The following is a 16,962-nucleotide window of genomic DNA, read 5'->3' on the forward strand; positions in this document are numbered from 1 at the left end:
AGAATCAGTTTTATTGTCACATCACAGGTTTACAAGGTAAAGAAGTGGGTGAAATTCGTTTTTGTACATCGTTCCCATCGCAACGTTAATTTCCATAGAAAGAAGAGGGGGGGAGAAGAAGAAGAGGGGGTGGGGGGCAAGTGGGAAGGAGATCAAAACAAGAGAGCAACAGAAGGCCAGACAAGTTATCTACATATTTACAAAGTACCTGAGATAATAAAAAACTAAGGTGCCTGAGCATAGCAGCAATGTATGTATACTGTGCATGTTATACTTATACTGTGCATGATATACATATGGACGTTAAGGTGCTTAGAGAAAAAAGAGCACAATAAAAAGACAAAAAAAAGTCAGTGCGTTATACATGGGATTAAGGTGCAAAAGGTCAGTGCGTGTCCACCTAGGGTGGACTGACCCTAGTATAATCCGCAAGTAGCTCCATGAGGGAGTGCAGCAAAAAAGTAATTTGTACCTGGTGTAGTCCACAGGTGTGTCTGAGGGGGAGCTAAGTCCAAGTCATTGTCCCTGGTATAATCCACAGGTGTGTTCAGGAAGAGCCAGAAAGGTTTTGCACCGCCTGCTGTCAGGCTGCTGAACAAGGCTTATGCCTCATTCAGCATCCTGACAGCAGCCGGATTAAAACTACACCAGAACCTGGTGGTGGAACTCTTGATACTGCGGTAGAGCCCCTTGCCCGGTCGCGGTCGTTGTAGGGGTTTGAACAGTCTGTGACTTGGGTGGTGCTTGTCCTTGATGATGCGCTTGGCTTTGACCACGCACCGCTTTTTGTACAGTTCCTGGAGCGCTGGGAGCTCGATTCCCATTATCCGCTCTGCCGATCGCACTACTCGCTGTAGGCTGATCTTTTCTCGGGCAGTGCAGTTCCCGTACCAGGCCGTGACACAGCCTGTTAGGATGCCTTCAACAGAACTGTTGTAATACAGCCTGACCTGCTATAATTAGCAAATGTGGCACCTCTCTCTTGCTTGTGACACCTGATATCGACAGGTCATAGTTCACACCGCTGCAGACTCCTAAAATATTCATCCTCTGAAAGGCTAGTATAGTGGCAATAAATAAGAAGGATCTCTTCAAGTGGATGATCTCTTGACCCAGTCTCCTGATGTCAGAGACCTATACTTGGCCAGCTATGCCTTCTGTTGGAAGGTGCACATCCCTGTATTATTGTCTCCTGATGTCCTCCAGGATTCAGTATGCAAATTGAGCTTTCAGAAAGAATACAGGTTTGTTACAGAGTTGACTTCTATCTAACTTTGTATATCCTAAATTGTCTAACCTTAAATGTATTGGCACTGCAACATTGTCCCCAGATCACCAAACAAATGCCTGGTCCTCAACTACAATCAGCAGATTGTCTGATGACAGAATTAAGAAGTGATCCAGATAAAAACTGGTTTATTTTGTGGATGAAATGAGGTATAGGTATTACAGTTTAAAAAAGGTGTCTGTCTAATCTAGCAGTAGGGAAAGGAACAGGTTAATAATTGCTGTGGAGAAAAGTTGTCGGTCGTTGCTTGACCCCCAATTTGGGAGCCACTGGCCTACTACAGTACTGTGGCAATGAAAAGGTTAACCGATGCGCGCGCTGCGTGTGAGCCCAGTGCGTCTCTCTGAGCAGTGTTGCCATATTTTGTGAGAGAAATAAGCAGCCAGGTCTATGAAAACAAGCCCAAAAGAAGCGAGTTGCCGTTGGCTAGCTATTTGAAAATAATAGCCGATCTATGGGCTGTATAGATGAGCTTGTAGATCTGCTATTTTCAAAAACTCTTACATTAAAATGTGGGATATTTGTAATACATTCTAACACAAATCTGGAACGGGGCTTCCCTGGCACAAAACATTTTCAGATGGGGGTTAGGGAGAGGGAGAAATACATATTCATGACATGAACATATTTGAGAACCACTGGTTAAAATAATAATGAAACTTTTGGAAGCAAGCCCAAATAAGCAAGAAGCCTACACTTTAGAAACAAGCTATTAAAAAAAAACGCAACCCACAACTAACTAACCAATATTTACCAGCAACTTTACAGAAAAGGAATCCCAAAGTCGCTTATAGTAGGCAGACATGGCAACCCTGGTCGCTGCTGCAGTGAAGTCAAATGTGTACATTATCATGGGAGAGCAGAGAGACTGTGAAGGAGCCGGTGTTAAACATCCCGGCGGACAACAGACGACCAGTGAAGTGTCCTGGCAGCACAGCATATCCCACCGAAAGTGACACATCTTCCAGCCTGCAGACACCAAAACTCACGGAATCACGGTAATATATTTAAAAAAAAAAAAAGAAACAAAAATAAAAGGGGGAAAATGTGCTGGCGATAATTAATTGTGTCCCGTTATAGGCTACTGTTGCAGTGAGTGTTGCCAACTGGAGATTGGAACTGGATGTGTGTGAAGTGAACTGAATGTTTAGACTGACTGACACGCACCGGGCAGCTAAACACATATCTCAGTGATGCTTTTTAAAAAAAATATATATCGTTATTCGGAGTTTAGGTCACATTTGGTCTTCTTTGACGATTGTTGGCCACTGACAGGCATCTGTTCCAGAGAGCACTGTCTTTCCTCATGTGTCCCACTAGACTAGCTCCAATCGGAACCTCTCCCTCCGCTATATAGCTCCGAGATTAGGTTCCACAGCGTCGGGTGCCGGCAGAGTACGGCACCGGCGAACGGTGGCCAATATTGTTGATTATTACCTTTTTCCGCAAATCGTATCCAAAAAGTAAAAGTATTTCCCACTGCTTTCAGATGTTTTACATTTTAGCGGTCAAGAAAATCTTAACGACGAGTTGAAACCAGTGTTTAAATCGCTTTTTTTAAGACAGCCTGTGGCTGTGGCTAGTCAACCTCCGTCCGCATGTTGCTGTACTGCTCCCGTTAAGGTTGCATCGGAAAAACATGGGTACAGGCTGACAAAAAAAGCGATTTAAACGCTTAATTCAACCCGTCGTTAACGTTTTCTTGGCCGCTAAAATGTAAAACATCTGAGAGCTGGAATGGTGACCTTTACTCTTTGGATACGACGTATGGAAAAGGTAAAAAATCAACAATATTGGCCACCGTTCGTCGGTGTCGCACTCTGCCGGCACACCTCGCTGTGGAACCTCATCTCGGAGCTAGAGGGTTCCAAACGGGGCGGCTAGTGTCCCACTTCTGCAGACGTAGTATTACAGGCAACAGCACTAATGTCTCAATGGGTCAATATTCCACACATCTGGCATAGTAGGCCTACAGTACCAAAATTACACCTGTTCATACTTCATAATTAGATGAAAGCATATGTGACCCAGCACAGTGGTTTGAGACACAAGGGTTGAAAGTATAGAATGTAAGCTTTCAAATGACATGTCATTTGTCATTCATTGAATTCTGAAAATATTTGAAGAAGATATGCCCATTTTAAACTTGCGAGCCCAGAATAGAATACTGTACTAATATATTATAAGAACGCCGTTTTGTAGCGTTTGTCTATGGGGCAATTTGTTAGAAACATAAGAGCGATCACAACAAACAGATCTATACGTCCCACCGTCATTATGTTGGTTCATCGCTTCTTGAAGCCGATGCGGTGTATTTACAAGGGTAGGCTACTGTAGCCTACTGCCAGTGTTGCCATGTCCGCTTATTATAAGCGACTTTGGGCTTGTTTTTCTGTAAAGTTGCTTGTAAGAATTGGTAGTTGCGGGTTGCGTTTTTTGGGCTTGTTTCTAAAGTGTAGTTGCTTATTTGGGCTTGCTTCCACATTTTTTTTTATTATTATTATTTAAACCAGTGGTTCTCAAATATTTCCATGTCATGATGGACCCCTAAATGAATATGTATTTGTCCCTATAACCCCTATCTGAAAACGTTTAGTGCCAGGGACTCCTGTACCAAATTGTGTTCAAATAAATCCAAATTATTTCACTTTTTTAAAAACTTTTTCTCTTTTAAAGTGCTCATGTGACCAGTGGCCTGCAGTCGCCTCTTTTGTGGGCTTGTTTTCACAGACCTGGTTGCTTACTTCTCTCTCAAAATGTGGCAACATGGCAACCTACTGCACTGCTCCTGCACTGGAGGGATGGAGAGAGAGAGAGAAAGATAGAGAATGAGAGAGAGAGAGAGAAAGAGGCATCATCCACAGCGGGGTCTCCCGTCAGCATCATGGGTCTGCTCTGCTCTGCAGTGCAAGCGTCAGTTGGGCCGCATAGTTTCCAGTCACATATTAGGATGACTTTGACCATCGAAAGCACTGTTAGTCTACAGAGTAGTCTATATGCATAGATCTGCAATATCTTAAAACAATCTTAACTATATTTTTATATTTTGCTGTTAAATAGACACACTTTCGTGTTGGGGGGGGGGGGGGGATGTCAGGATTGGACTCAAAACCCCTCAGTGATCCATACCACTTTCTACACTTTGCAGCTAAGTATTATCCATTCTTAGGCTATTGTGCATAGATCTTCAGCCTTAATTGTGTCATTGACACAATAGGACTATTTATATAGCCTGGTAAAGCCCCTCCCTCCGGAAAATCAATGGAAATGAGATATCCGGAGGGAGGGTTTACCAGGCTACTATTTATAACCATATAGGCCTACACTGGGATTCCCGGCATGGGAATCCCTAGGCTCAAGATGGGATATTAGGGCAAGCCGTTCTCTCTTTCCTACCATGAATCAACTCTTTTCCCATCTGAAGGCTGGATCTAAGCAGATTGTTGCTATATTCCATACTGCAAACCATTTGCATTACCTTTATTTATGCAAAATGTTTCGCATGCAAGAAACATCTCCTTGCTTCACAATGTCACAGGTAGGCCTACTGTACATACATTTATATCAGTGTGCTGCCCATTCCCACTGAGCCACTTCACTAGAACCACTAGAGTTGTAAATTGCCTGGCTCAAGGGCACTACAGAGATAGTTGTTAACAGAGGGAATGACCCATTCCCTCATTTCAGCACTTCTGACAGTTCCTATTTCATTGTGGGATTTTGACAAAAGAATGTATACTGAATGATATATATTTTTTCTTAGTGGGCTTTTCGATTAGATTTTACTTACAAAAATAAATAGCTGATTTAGATTTCATTTGACGAGACGTTTGACAGATTGATTGTCAAATACGCTGTGGACAGTGTACTGTGTGCACTGGCCCACCCTATCGGAGGAAGATGTACAGTAGCTCCCCGTTGCCCCAGCGGGGCAGACCACATCAATGACACATTGTCAACAATTGATTAAAACGCTTTTTGCCTGATGACAGATTAACCTGCGTGTACTGTACATCCTTTCTGTCAAAGGCATGAATGATGTGGACCATGTTAGTAAATCTCGTCCCTTTAGCTTGCTAAGAAGAAGCTACATGACCCACATGCAGTTCGTGCCAGGGGGGCTTAGCAGCCACGTCTTTTAAGGTCTTTCATTAAACACAGAGGGCTCAAAGGCTGTTATACTGACAAATCCTTAGTGTTAATTTGACTCTGAGAGTTTACCCTCAGAGATACAAATGGATAAATGAACACTGATGATTTCACTGTGTAAGAGAGGGGAGTTTGAGAAAGAGATTTAAGGGTCTGGAAAGAGACGGAGGAAAGATGAGGGAGAGAGTGGAAGCAAGAGAGAAAGAGCTGAAGTGATAAGAGAAAAGTGCTGAACAGGAGAACGAGAAGGGAATAGACGAAGAAGGACAGAGGATGAAGGAAGATGGTTGGAGGGAAAAGTATAGAAAGAGAGGGGGATTGAGAAAGCAGAGCGAAGGAGTGAGGGCAGAGGCAGGGTGTGAGACTGTTACAGGGAGATAAAGAGTTTGAACTGTGTGTGAAGAGGTGCTGTTATTGACACTGACAATGAGACGGGACAGACAGACAGACAGACAGACAGAGAGGGACAGACAGTATCAGATACAAAGAGTCATGATGGTCACATACTGTGCCACATCTGCCCCCGGCTCAGATAACGAAACAGAATAGACTAAAAGTCGATATAGATCGCCTTCCAAGCCAAGGACAACGTCAACTGTGCCAATGTTATGGTTGTGGGCTAAGTGACTGGCATTTGTCTCCTTAAAGGAAATTAAAGGTGCAGTGAATTATTATTTCTTTATTTTATAAGCGTTAAATAGCTCTATATTCTGGTCGCAATCATTGCTACAGTGTTTGTTCTGTAACCAGGGTCTCCAGCTCTTTAGTAAACAGAAAATACATTTTCAGGTCAAGACACCAACATTTTTGTCCAATCAGGAGAGAGAACTCATACAGGATACAGGATAAACAAGTGCAATTTGATGTGATGACACAAAGAAGTGAACTAACAAAATTGGAAGTGAAACTATAAAATTGAAGCTGATAAATGGGTACTGTCTCCTGATTGGATGTAAGTGGCAACCTACCTGAAAAGGTATTTCTTATTTATTTAAAGAGCTGGAGAGGCACAGCTTTAGCTTTTTAACAAAAACACAGAAGATGATTGATAGCACACAGGGGGAAACACTGAGGATGGTTGTCAAATTATGAACATGTTGTACACACTGCCTCTGTACTTATAGATATTCAGTAATGGACTTCAGATGTATATATCAGCTATAATTTTAGAAGCGTCCTCTTCAGATACATCTCCACCCACCTACTGTATACACTGCGCAAAACAAAGGTTGAAAATACAATACGTAGGTCTATAGATAGTATGAACAACCTCCACCACGTTTGCTTCCTCCTCCATGCGCAAAGTAAAGGCTGAAGAGAACATAAATACAAACAAACACCTCAAACCGACCTCCACACTTCTCAGTGTTAATTTATCAATTTACTCAAGAGAGTGTACAAATGTAACCGTTCCATTTGGTGTTAAATTATCACTGAGGATTTTACTGCGTTCATAAAGTGAAGGTTTTTAGAGTACGGTATACAATATATAAACCCATTGTGCGCATAGTGAAGGGTAAAGTGACTTAATGGACTCCCCTCCCACCACCCTTAGCACTGCAGCATATTTTGTTTAGGTTTTCACCTTGAGGACATGGAGAGTCTACTGCCTACTGGAGCGTTATATGAGCTTGTGTCAGCCACGCTGTGCAAGGTCCTTTTAAGCCTGGTGCCCCTGCGGCATCTCCTCAGCTCTACCAGGTTACCCTGTGTTGTATTATCCATCTACTTTCTCTCATTCAACATTCAAACTGCTATTTTATCACCAATCTGGGAAGTTCTCAAGTATAAAAAGTTATTGCAGTGATGGGGGTGGAGGGTTGCCAGTTCAGATTCCTAGAACAGCTGTGAAAATCCAGGTTGGGGGATGAATGATTGATTGATTGATTGAATATTTTATTAGGCAAAAAATGTAAAACAGCACAGTTACATTTAAAATACTTTGTCTAACAGGTCCGTTCATAAAAGTCCTTGCGGACTTGTTTCCAATGAGGGCCTTGGTATTCAATTCATAGGCATATATAGTGGCACCACAGTTCAAATATCATTACAAAAAAAATAACACTATGTACAATAAAAAAAAGGGGAAACTAGAAAATGTGCTCCTCCGCCAGCAGACCTGTGCTATTTTAATAGCACGGGTCGTCTTGGTAGAACGGGTCGTCTTGGTAGAATGCGCGTGGTTTTTGGTGTTCTGCAGGGGCGTCTGAATATGTAGTGTCTGCATCTAAAAAATGTTCTTCTTGAAGCAATGTGTCATATGGGAGTCGTCGTAATTGACTGGTTTGTTCAAATGCTTGTCTGTCTTCTTCATCTTCATTGTCTTGAACAGTTTCAGCAGTTGATGGTGTGTTTGATCTATGTCAGTTTTCTCTAGTGCTACATAATGTATTTGATCAAGGTGGCCAATTGTTACAGTATTAAGACTTCGGCCTTGTTGTGGGATCAATTCAACTCTATAGTCCTCTTCTGTGTTACTGTTGTAGATGAGTATGCTTTCTTAGCTTTGGCCTTCTGCGCCTTTGCTTGACCAATGTTAGGTGTTCTCAGAGGGACACACACACTGGAAGGTACTGGAAGGTACTGAAGGTACTGTTCCAATCAAGACTGATTGATCCTGTCTTACCTCACTTCAAAAGGATTTATAGGATTTTATTTCGTCATGCGTCCCTCTAGCCAATCAAAGGCATTGGTGTCAACATATTGACACGTGTCACGTGGAGCTTGACCAATGTTAGCTTGGCTAGGGGCCATGCTAACACACGGCGGGACGAAGCGAAAACATACTCTCCACCTCCGGCGGAGACAAAAATATGTACAAGAACAGGGGGGGGAGGGTCTGCTGTCTAACGGGAAAATGGTACTACATCCTCTTTTGGCCTCCTGAAAGGTGATTTTTTTAAGGCTCTTTTAAATGAGCCCAGCGAACTGCATTTTTTGAGGGATGGAGTTAGACTATTCCAATCCTGGGTGGCAGTGCTGTAGAAGGAGAATTTGCCCATGTTTGTTTTATGGGTGGGTGGTACCAAATTGTTGTTAACGCTCCCTCTGGTATTGTGACTGTGGGTGTCGCTAACCTTTTGGAGGTATTTACTCAGATATGCAGGAATAGGGGGCATATCGGGCAAATTTGCATTTACAATTTTGAAGGCCAGTCCCATTCTTAGTTGTTTAACCCTGTCTTCCACCCTGAGCCAGAATGAATCAGTTTGTTTTGGGAGGTTTGAAGCTTAGTCTTCAGTGACACTGAGGTGTTGGAGTACCAGGAGGTGCAAGCATAGTCAAAAAGTGGTTGAATCAGGGCCCCAGAGAGGGTCCTGAGGGCCTGAGGGTTGACAAAAGAGGAAACTCTGCCCATATATTTGGTTCTCTGGTTTACTCTTTTGACCACCTTTGTAGCCATGCTTTCACCTGTCAGGTATTCGTCAAGAACACAACCCAAATAGGTAATCTCTTCTTTGCTAGAGATAATTGTGTCATCGACTTTGACCTTGAAATCATTTACATCCATCTGTCTGAGGGAATGTTTGGTCCCAAAGAGAATGGATTCAGTTTTCCCAAGGTGTAGTGACAGTTTGTTATCGGTAAGCCAAGTACGGATTTTTGAGAGTTCGGAGCTGAGCGCCTCCTCAACTTGCAACTTGTCCTCTCCCGAGATCAGGAGTGCTGAGTCATCAGCGAACAGGAACAATTTGCAGTTACAGGCAGCATTCATGTCGTTAATGTATAGAAGAAACAGTAACAGCCCTAGAATGCTGCCCTGAGGAACCCCACAGCTCACCGGGAGGGATGAGGACATGGTTCCGTTGATGTCAACCACTTGTTCTCTTCCCTCCAGGTAAGATCTCATCCAGTTTAGTGATGTGCTGTCAAAACCAATCGCCCTCAGCTTATCAAGTAAAATTGAATGGTTTACAGTGTCGAACGCTTTTTGGAGGTCCAACATGACCATGCCGCAGTATTTGCCCGCGTCTACCTCACGTTTGATGTAGTCGGTCAGATACAGTAGGCATGTGTCAGTGGAATGGGAGGTTCTGAAGCCTGATTGGAATTCAAACAACAGTTTATGCTCGCTGAGGTAGCTGTTGATTTGTTCTTGAATTAATCGCTCTACAACCTTTGAGATGGAACAAAGGATGGAAACAGGCCTATAGTTGCCAGGTTCTAATTTGCTTCCTTTTTTATGCAGAGGGATTACTCTTGCCAACTTGAAATCCTGTGGGACGTGACACTGGCTGATGGATAGGTTTGTGATTTGGGCTACTATGGGGGCAATAGCAGTAGCTGCGTCTCTGAGGAATCTGGTGGGGATATTGTCAAGGCTGGTGGCCTTGTTTGGCTGGAGGGCGAGTAGTTTTTTCTGCACATCATCAGCATTTACTGGTTTGAATAAAAAGGAGTCTTTTTTAGCCCCTAGTTTAACATAGTGAGCATGGATGTGGTCAGAGCCGTACAAACCTGAATAGTGAGGAAGTTTGCTTACCAACTGGGTTGCAATGGTGGTAAAAAAGCTGTTAAAACAGTTTGCCACCGCTTGCTTGTCGGTAATGAGCACGCCACTTGAAATAATGCAGATGTTTGTAAGTTTTGGTTTGAATTTTGTTGTTGCAGCCCAATTTCTGTAGCGCTTCCCACAGCTTTTGTGGGTGGCTTTTGTTTGCCTCAATGCTTTCATTTAAGAAATTCTTTTTGGCAGTTTTGACCAATTTGTTTACTACATTTCGTTGATTTCTGCATCTTTCAAGTAGTTGCACATCTTTGCATTTCCTGAACTCAGAGTACATTTTGTTTCTGAGTTTGATGGCATTTAGGATGTCTCCATTCATCCAGGGTTGTGTACGGGCTCTGACTCTCACCACCTTCTTTGGCGCTAGGCTATCAATAACAGACACAAAAGCAGTTTTGAAACCAGTCCAAGACTCCTCAGCCGAGGAGCCACTGAGTACATTTGACCAATCCACTTTCTCAAGAGCTGTTGTGAGAGCTTCTGATGAGTAAGTTTTCATAGCTCTGCAGCTGACCAACTACAGATCTGTGAAGCTTACGCGTGCAGAAAATGATGTTATGGTCGCTTAGACTGCACTCAATGACCAACCGGGGGAGAGCCCCCCCCCAACTGCTCCGGTGGACCTGCGCAGTAGTAGCCGATAGTTGGAGGCTGTAGCTTATATACTCAACAGTTCCCAGGTGTGAATGTGTATAAAGTGACTGTAAATGAGGACATTGCTTAAAAATAGGCATTTATACTCAAAGGAGTTGTTCACCCCAAAAATGACTTATTTCCTATCAATTACACACCGCATGAAGCCTTGAATTCATGGAGATTATTTTGTTTTTGATGACCGGCAGAGTCTCCTGTAGGAGACTCAATGGAGACTCTTTGAGTCTCCGCCGGTCATCAAATTATTGGCTTAGGTGAGAGGTAATCTCTCAAGACAGATTCAGAGCTCCGCGACTGAGCAAATTCAAATTTCCATTTTTTTTGCAGATGGGTTCCCAGATTGGGTGAGACGCATTTTGGGCTTTTAGATCAGCAATTCTTTTGGGGGGGGGGGGGGGGTGTTGCACATATGCACCGTCATACCTTACGGAAAACTGACGCTTTCATTCCCACTTCAGCTGCGGGTGAAGATGTATGTAAATGACACTAGGTCGAGAGTGAGGAAAATGACGAAACTAAATTCAAAATGTATGCCCAAAATTAGGTAAATCGACATGGGCCCCTGTGGATTTACGGCTTTTCAGTGCAAATGAGAAAGGAACAAATGTACAGGTACATTTGTTTTTGTTGCTGTATGGGATTTGAACTCAGTGTGAATCTGATTGTGGTTCCAAGCAGACAAATAGTATTTTCAAAAACTTGGCTTATGAATAATAGGTGCCTAGAAGATATCCTCCCCAGCCAATACATCAATTCCATCCACGTTTGTGTGATTGACAACTTAACCAATATTATCAACATTGTGCTGATGTTGACAGTCTGCGGCCATATCTGCTACACTCTGCAGATGAAAACAAAGGTTAAGAATCGTTTTGCACGTAGTATTTGACCCAGGATTGTTCCCAGGAGGAGGTGGTGCAGGAGAGACGGGGTGAGAGCCAGTCTCGGGAGTAATTGTCCTGTCTTTGCCATTGATCGCAATCAGTTTGTTGTACACTATGCTGGTTGATCACGCTCTCTCGCTCTCGCTCTCTCTCTCACACACACACACACACACACACACACACACACACACACACACACACACACACACACACACACACACACACACACACACACACACACACACACACACACACACACACACACACACAGGTGTTGGGAACACTGTCAGCCATAATGTCACCTATTCATTGCTCGTCCTTCATCGAGGCCCCCATTAGTTTGTTTCAACACAGTGCAGAGTGGTTCCTTTAGAAAATAGAGCACCGTGTCTGCTGGATCCATCAGCATCATTTTTCTTCATCCTCCACGGAAAATTCTACCTGTTATACAGTGAAATCCAGGGTGATAATTTACTCTTACGGATCCATTTATTTCCTTTCCATGATATTATTATTGTGACAGGCTCAATTGTTGTACAGATGACAGCTAAGGTCAGAAGTTATCTTTAGTTCCATCCATGCGACAACACACTGCTTGCCATGCCTTGAATGTTATTATGGGTGTAGTATATCCTCAAGGAAACAAACAACATTCAGACCTGTCATGACAGAAGCAACCCCAGGACACGCCACTGATGCCCGGGGGGTTTTGATTGGCTCATTACATTTATACTGAGAATTTTACTAGTTTTACTGTCCTAAGATTCAAACCGACCAACCTTCCAACTGCTGTGACCTTCATTGGGTAACCTTTGATACTGGATTGCCCTCAGAGATCTGTGCCATCGCTGCCGTTCCTGGGCCACATGAACAGGGATTATTTCACAATGTGAGGTCAAAGATGGGTTAGTTCTCTGGTGTAATCATTAAGTCACAGTGCACAGCTGTCTGCTGTAGCTACAGTAACATGGCTTTGCTGTATTGTATAATTTGTATTGTCTCCGCCAGGTTGATGGCCGGGACAGAGTTTATTTTTTTTGTGTGTGTGTGTGTGTCTGTCTGTTTGTCTGTCAGAGTAGGGGGTGACGAGAGCCAAGGAGATCAATACCTGGGATGGAGAAGAAAACTGGTGGTGGTGGTGGCATGTGTGTGTGTGTGTGTGTGTGTGTGTGCGTGTGTGAGGGGGGAGGGTGAAATGCTATAAGAGCAACGACAATAAGAACAACAATGGAAGCTTAACATTGTGACCGCTGCGTAAGCCGTGTCGTGCCGGGACAGCGAGGCAGACCAGGACACACACATTTACAACCTGCTGTAAATAAGCAGGGGAGTTGATTGTTACGTGGAACTGAAGATTACACCGGAAAAAAACAACACACTCCTAGTGGGACGGGGGGAGAGACACACGCACGCACGCACGCTGGTCTACTGCTTGTAAATTCCAAGTCCGCCCATAACACAAGTGAACGGCTATAGATAGACAGGGGTACATGTGACATGTAGAGACTACAGTATATCAAATGCCCTAGAGATGCTGCCTGTCCTCAGTTGACCTGTGTGCTTCACAATGTTATTAATTCTTAATATTTGACAGTTTACTGGCAATATGTGGACAGAGGTGGACAATTGGTGGACAACCGATTTTTTTATATACCTATATATTTTATTCAGTATCTGTATACTGTATGATATCGTTGCTGTCGGGCAGAAGCCTCCTATATCCATATTCTAGCTAGTTTTTGTTGTAAATGAATGCCCTACTTGCCCAACTATCACACACAAAGTTACAGTTTTGGACATAATGGTTTCCACCTGACAGAGGCGATATAATATATAATGGGAATTATGGGGAGTAAATGAAATGTAGGCTACTATTTCTTACTATATTTCTCTTCCACACAGTCCTATCTGTGTGTGTGTGTGTGTGTGTGTGTGTGTGTGTGTGTGTGTGTGTGTGTGTGTTCACAGTCTAGGGTGTTTGGCAGTGGATAGAGTTACGCGGCATTGAACGGTCTTTAGATATTTCATGCCAGATCTCTCATCACAGCCACCAGCTTAGCGAGTCTAAAACCTACAAAGTCGACACAAGCCAGAGAGAAAGAGAACAGGGGCGATTCGAGTGACAAGGGTTAAAGAGGGATAGGTGTGCGTGTGCGTGTGCGTGTGCGTGTGTGTGTGCGTGTGCGTGTGCGTGTGTATGCTCGCGCATGTGTTGTAGGCAGTTGCAGATGAATGGAGTAAAAGTGGTGGGCCTTGTGATGAGGATGAAGAGGCTGGGGTCAGAGAGGATGAAGAGATTGGGGTCAGAGGGAGGCGAGGGTAGAGCACTTGGATCAGGCAGGGTCCTGTTTGGATGGGAGCGGAAAGTGAGTGAGAGAGAGAGAGACCATGAAAGAGAGAAAGAAATACCCTGTGATAGAAAATGGAGGAGGAAGAGGAAGAGGCAGCAAACTACAGTTTATTTGATTTATTTATTATTTATATACTATCTACTCAGGAACGATGCAAGTCAAAATGCATGCCCGACCTGGTTATGCAATACCCATCTGTCTGTCTGCCTGTGTGTCTTTTATGCCCATATATGGATATCTCTGTATCTGTCTGTCTTTGTCCCTTTTATGCCTACATATGGAGATCCCTGATGTTATCAGTATATGCCCATATGGGCAACGCGGTCGGATATGTGGTTCTGGACAACCGGATCCTATCGAGTGACTCGACGCCGGGATTCTGAACTCCCTCGGGGGGCGGTGACGTGCATGCCGAGTTTTAAGTCGGTCGGTCGGACGGATCTCGAGATATGTGACAGACGGCCGTACATACAGATTTTGTGCATTTATTTTAAGACTTGACCGGAACTTTACAACAATGTAACAATGCAAACTTGTACTTGCATGCTCAACCAGTTTTGTAATACCCGTTGTACCCGTTGTCAGAGTACCCATCTGTCTGTCTGTGTCCCTTTTATGCCCATATATGGAGATCCCTGATGTCATCAGTATATGCCCATATATATGGGCATGCGCATATACTGTATTATAGGCATTATGTAGTTTGAAGTCGGACGGTCGGATGGGTCTCGAGATACGTGAACTACAGATGGACGGACGGACATACAGTACGTACGTACAGAGATTTTGTGCATTTATTGTAAGATAGCGTTAGCAAGAATGCTCATTTAAAATCTCGAAAGCATTTTCAGAACGTGTTTATTTTAATGATCAATCAATCAATCGATCGATTGTTTGTGTTCCAGCTTGCATCAATTGTAGCGGCCCAAACCTCTAGAATCTAGAGTGTTTAGCCAATTATTTGGGGACCCACCAGTGTGCCTCTGCCGACATGTTGGGCATCACTGGGTTAGGGGTTTAGGCAGCCGGTACAGCCCGGTTCCTCACGTGAAGCCTTGTTCCTTGTTTGGGAGAAATGTGCTAATCCTCATGGGCCTGTCCTGGTCCCACGCCGGCCAAGAACGGAAAAAGAAAAGAAGAAAAATCAGCTTTTGTTCTTCAAACACGCTTTTGTAGTACAAACCTTTCTTGTGTTTTCACAGCACTCTTATGTCCCATTGTACAAACATTTAATATTATGACACTGTTTCCTCCTGAGGTATTGTAAAACTATCCTGCAATGTGACCTTACAAGCTCTATGTTCCCTGATCCACTTGGCTTCTCAGTACATTGCTGTCTTATATTTATCGGACTTGCTGTATTGTAACGTGGCCCATTGACACCTGATATCCCAGTCTTGGAGAGTCAGGCTAGGGGATTTGGAAAAAGAACACATGGTGAATGAACCGTAGGCAGTCAGACGATGGATACTTTACTGATTATGGGTTTGACCGTGATGCAATTGGTGCAAGACTCAGCAGTGATTATAGAAGCAGGCTATCCTGTAGGGTGCTATTACTTTTATACAATGGTGACCAGCACTTGCTTGTTGTCTGCAAATGTCTCTGAAAAGCTGAACACATACCGTATAAGATGAAAGATAAAGGAAAAGAAAGAAACGACATCACTGCCCCCGATTACTTGACATAGCAACCAGTAAACCGCATGCCCTCAACGACATGTGCTTTATCTGAATTAATAGCATGCCTGTAATGTCTCATGATTTGATTTGATTAGATTTTGGTAAAAGAAATACGAGTAAACACAATATAACTTAAACCCAGGATATGCACACAAAAGCGTAATAAAACACAGTGCCAGTGTTGTGTAAAATAAGAGCACTGCCTCATCTACGTTAGCATTGATGAGTGAGAAGGTCAGACAGGCAGGAAGTTAGAGGACAGTAGAGAGTTAAGTACCCCTGGTCCCCAGCTGCCTCTACTTTCATCATGAGTAGCAGAGTATTTCACACTCACAGTTCAATCCTCACTCGAGCCAAGTGAGGTCAAGTGAATTGAAATATTTCTCCATTATGTTGCTTTCTCAAATCATTTCTCTCTTCTCTCCCTCTAGGCCTGCGTCTCATTAGTGGAGACCAGAACTTGGAGAGACAAGGGAGAGCGAGAAGAAGAGAGATAGCTTGAAAGAGAGAGGAGGAAGGATGGTGGAAACCCCCATGGAGACCCCCGCGCCACTGCCGGTTCTGTCCCGGTGGTACCTGTATGCCATCCACGGCTACTTCTGCGAGGTCATGTTCACGGCGGCGTGGGATTTTGTGGTCACCCGCAACTGGAAGTTTCCCGGTGTCACCAGCGTGTGGGCTCTATTCATCTATGGCACGTGCATCCTCATCGTTGAGCGCATGTACCTGGGGCTGCGCGGGCGCTGCCCCATGCTCCTGCGCTGCCTCATCTACACACTGTGGACCTTCATGTGGGAGTTTGGCACGGGCCTGCTGCTGCGCCAGTTCAACGCCTGCCCCTGGGACTACTCCGAGTTCCGCTACAACTTCATGGGCCTGATCACGGCCGAGTATGCCGTGCCGTGGTTCTGTGCCTCCTTCCTCGCCGAGCGCCTCGTCATCCGCAAGACGCTGCGGCTGCGCTTGCACGGGGGGCGTGAAGATGGCTGGTCGCACTGCTGCGTGGGTGCCAAGGGCGCAAGTGGAAGTGGTGGGGGTGAAGGAGGAGGTGGAGGTGGGAGAGAGTTGGGTGGGGTAAGGAGGAGAGGGGAGAGGGAAGGAGAGGCAGGCGGCAGCACCAATGGCTATCTGAAGGTGGAATGAGTGAATGCACCAACGGAAAGAATCAAGGACGCGCAAACGGAAAACGGCCTGACGGAACGACCTGCTGCTGACCTCTCCATCCCCGTTCCCATCCACTCCCCAATGTCCCTTCTGCCCCCATCCAGCCTCCCCTCATACCCCATACAAGGTCCTATCCTACTACAGTATATCCACACAGGGACAGACAGGCTACTACTCACACGGAGCTGCTGTGTGTACGTAGAGTTGAAGCAGTCCAGAAACGAGCAGAAGCAATGAGGGGATCGCTCACTGTGTCCTTGAAAGTCAACAGAGGTGCACATTA

General features: G+C 44.4%; 1 protein-coding gene across 1 annotated transcript; it reads left to right on the forward strand.

The window, feature by feature from the left end:
• Positions 1-16,034: 16,034 nt before the first annotated feature.
• On the forward strand, positions 16,035-16,658 carry tmem229b (transmembrane protein 229B; the record flags this gene model as incomplete). The annotated part of the gene is made up of 1 exon (XM_080414258.1): positions 16,035-16,658. One exon carries the CDS (start codon positions 16,035-16,037, stop codon positions 16,656-16,658), a length of 624 nt encoding a protein of 207 aa, XP_080270384.1.
• Between the last annotated feature and the right edge of the window lie 304 nt (positions 16,659-16,962).

The sequence above is a fragment of the Gymnoscopelus braueri genome, assembly GCF_963280865.1.
Source record: "Gymnoscopelus braueri genome assembly, chromosome: 19".
Lineage (NCBI taxonomy): Eukaryota > Metazoa > Chordata > Actinopteri > Myctophiformes > Myctophidae > Gymnoscopelus > Gymnoscopelus braueri.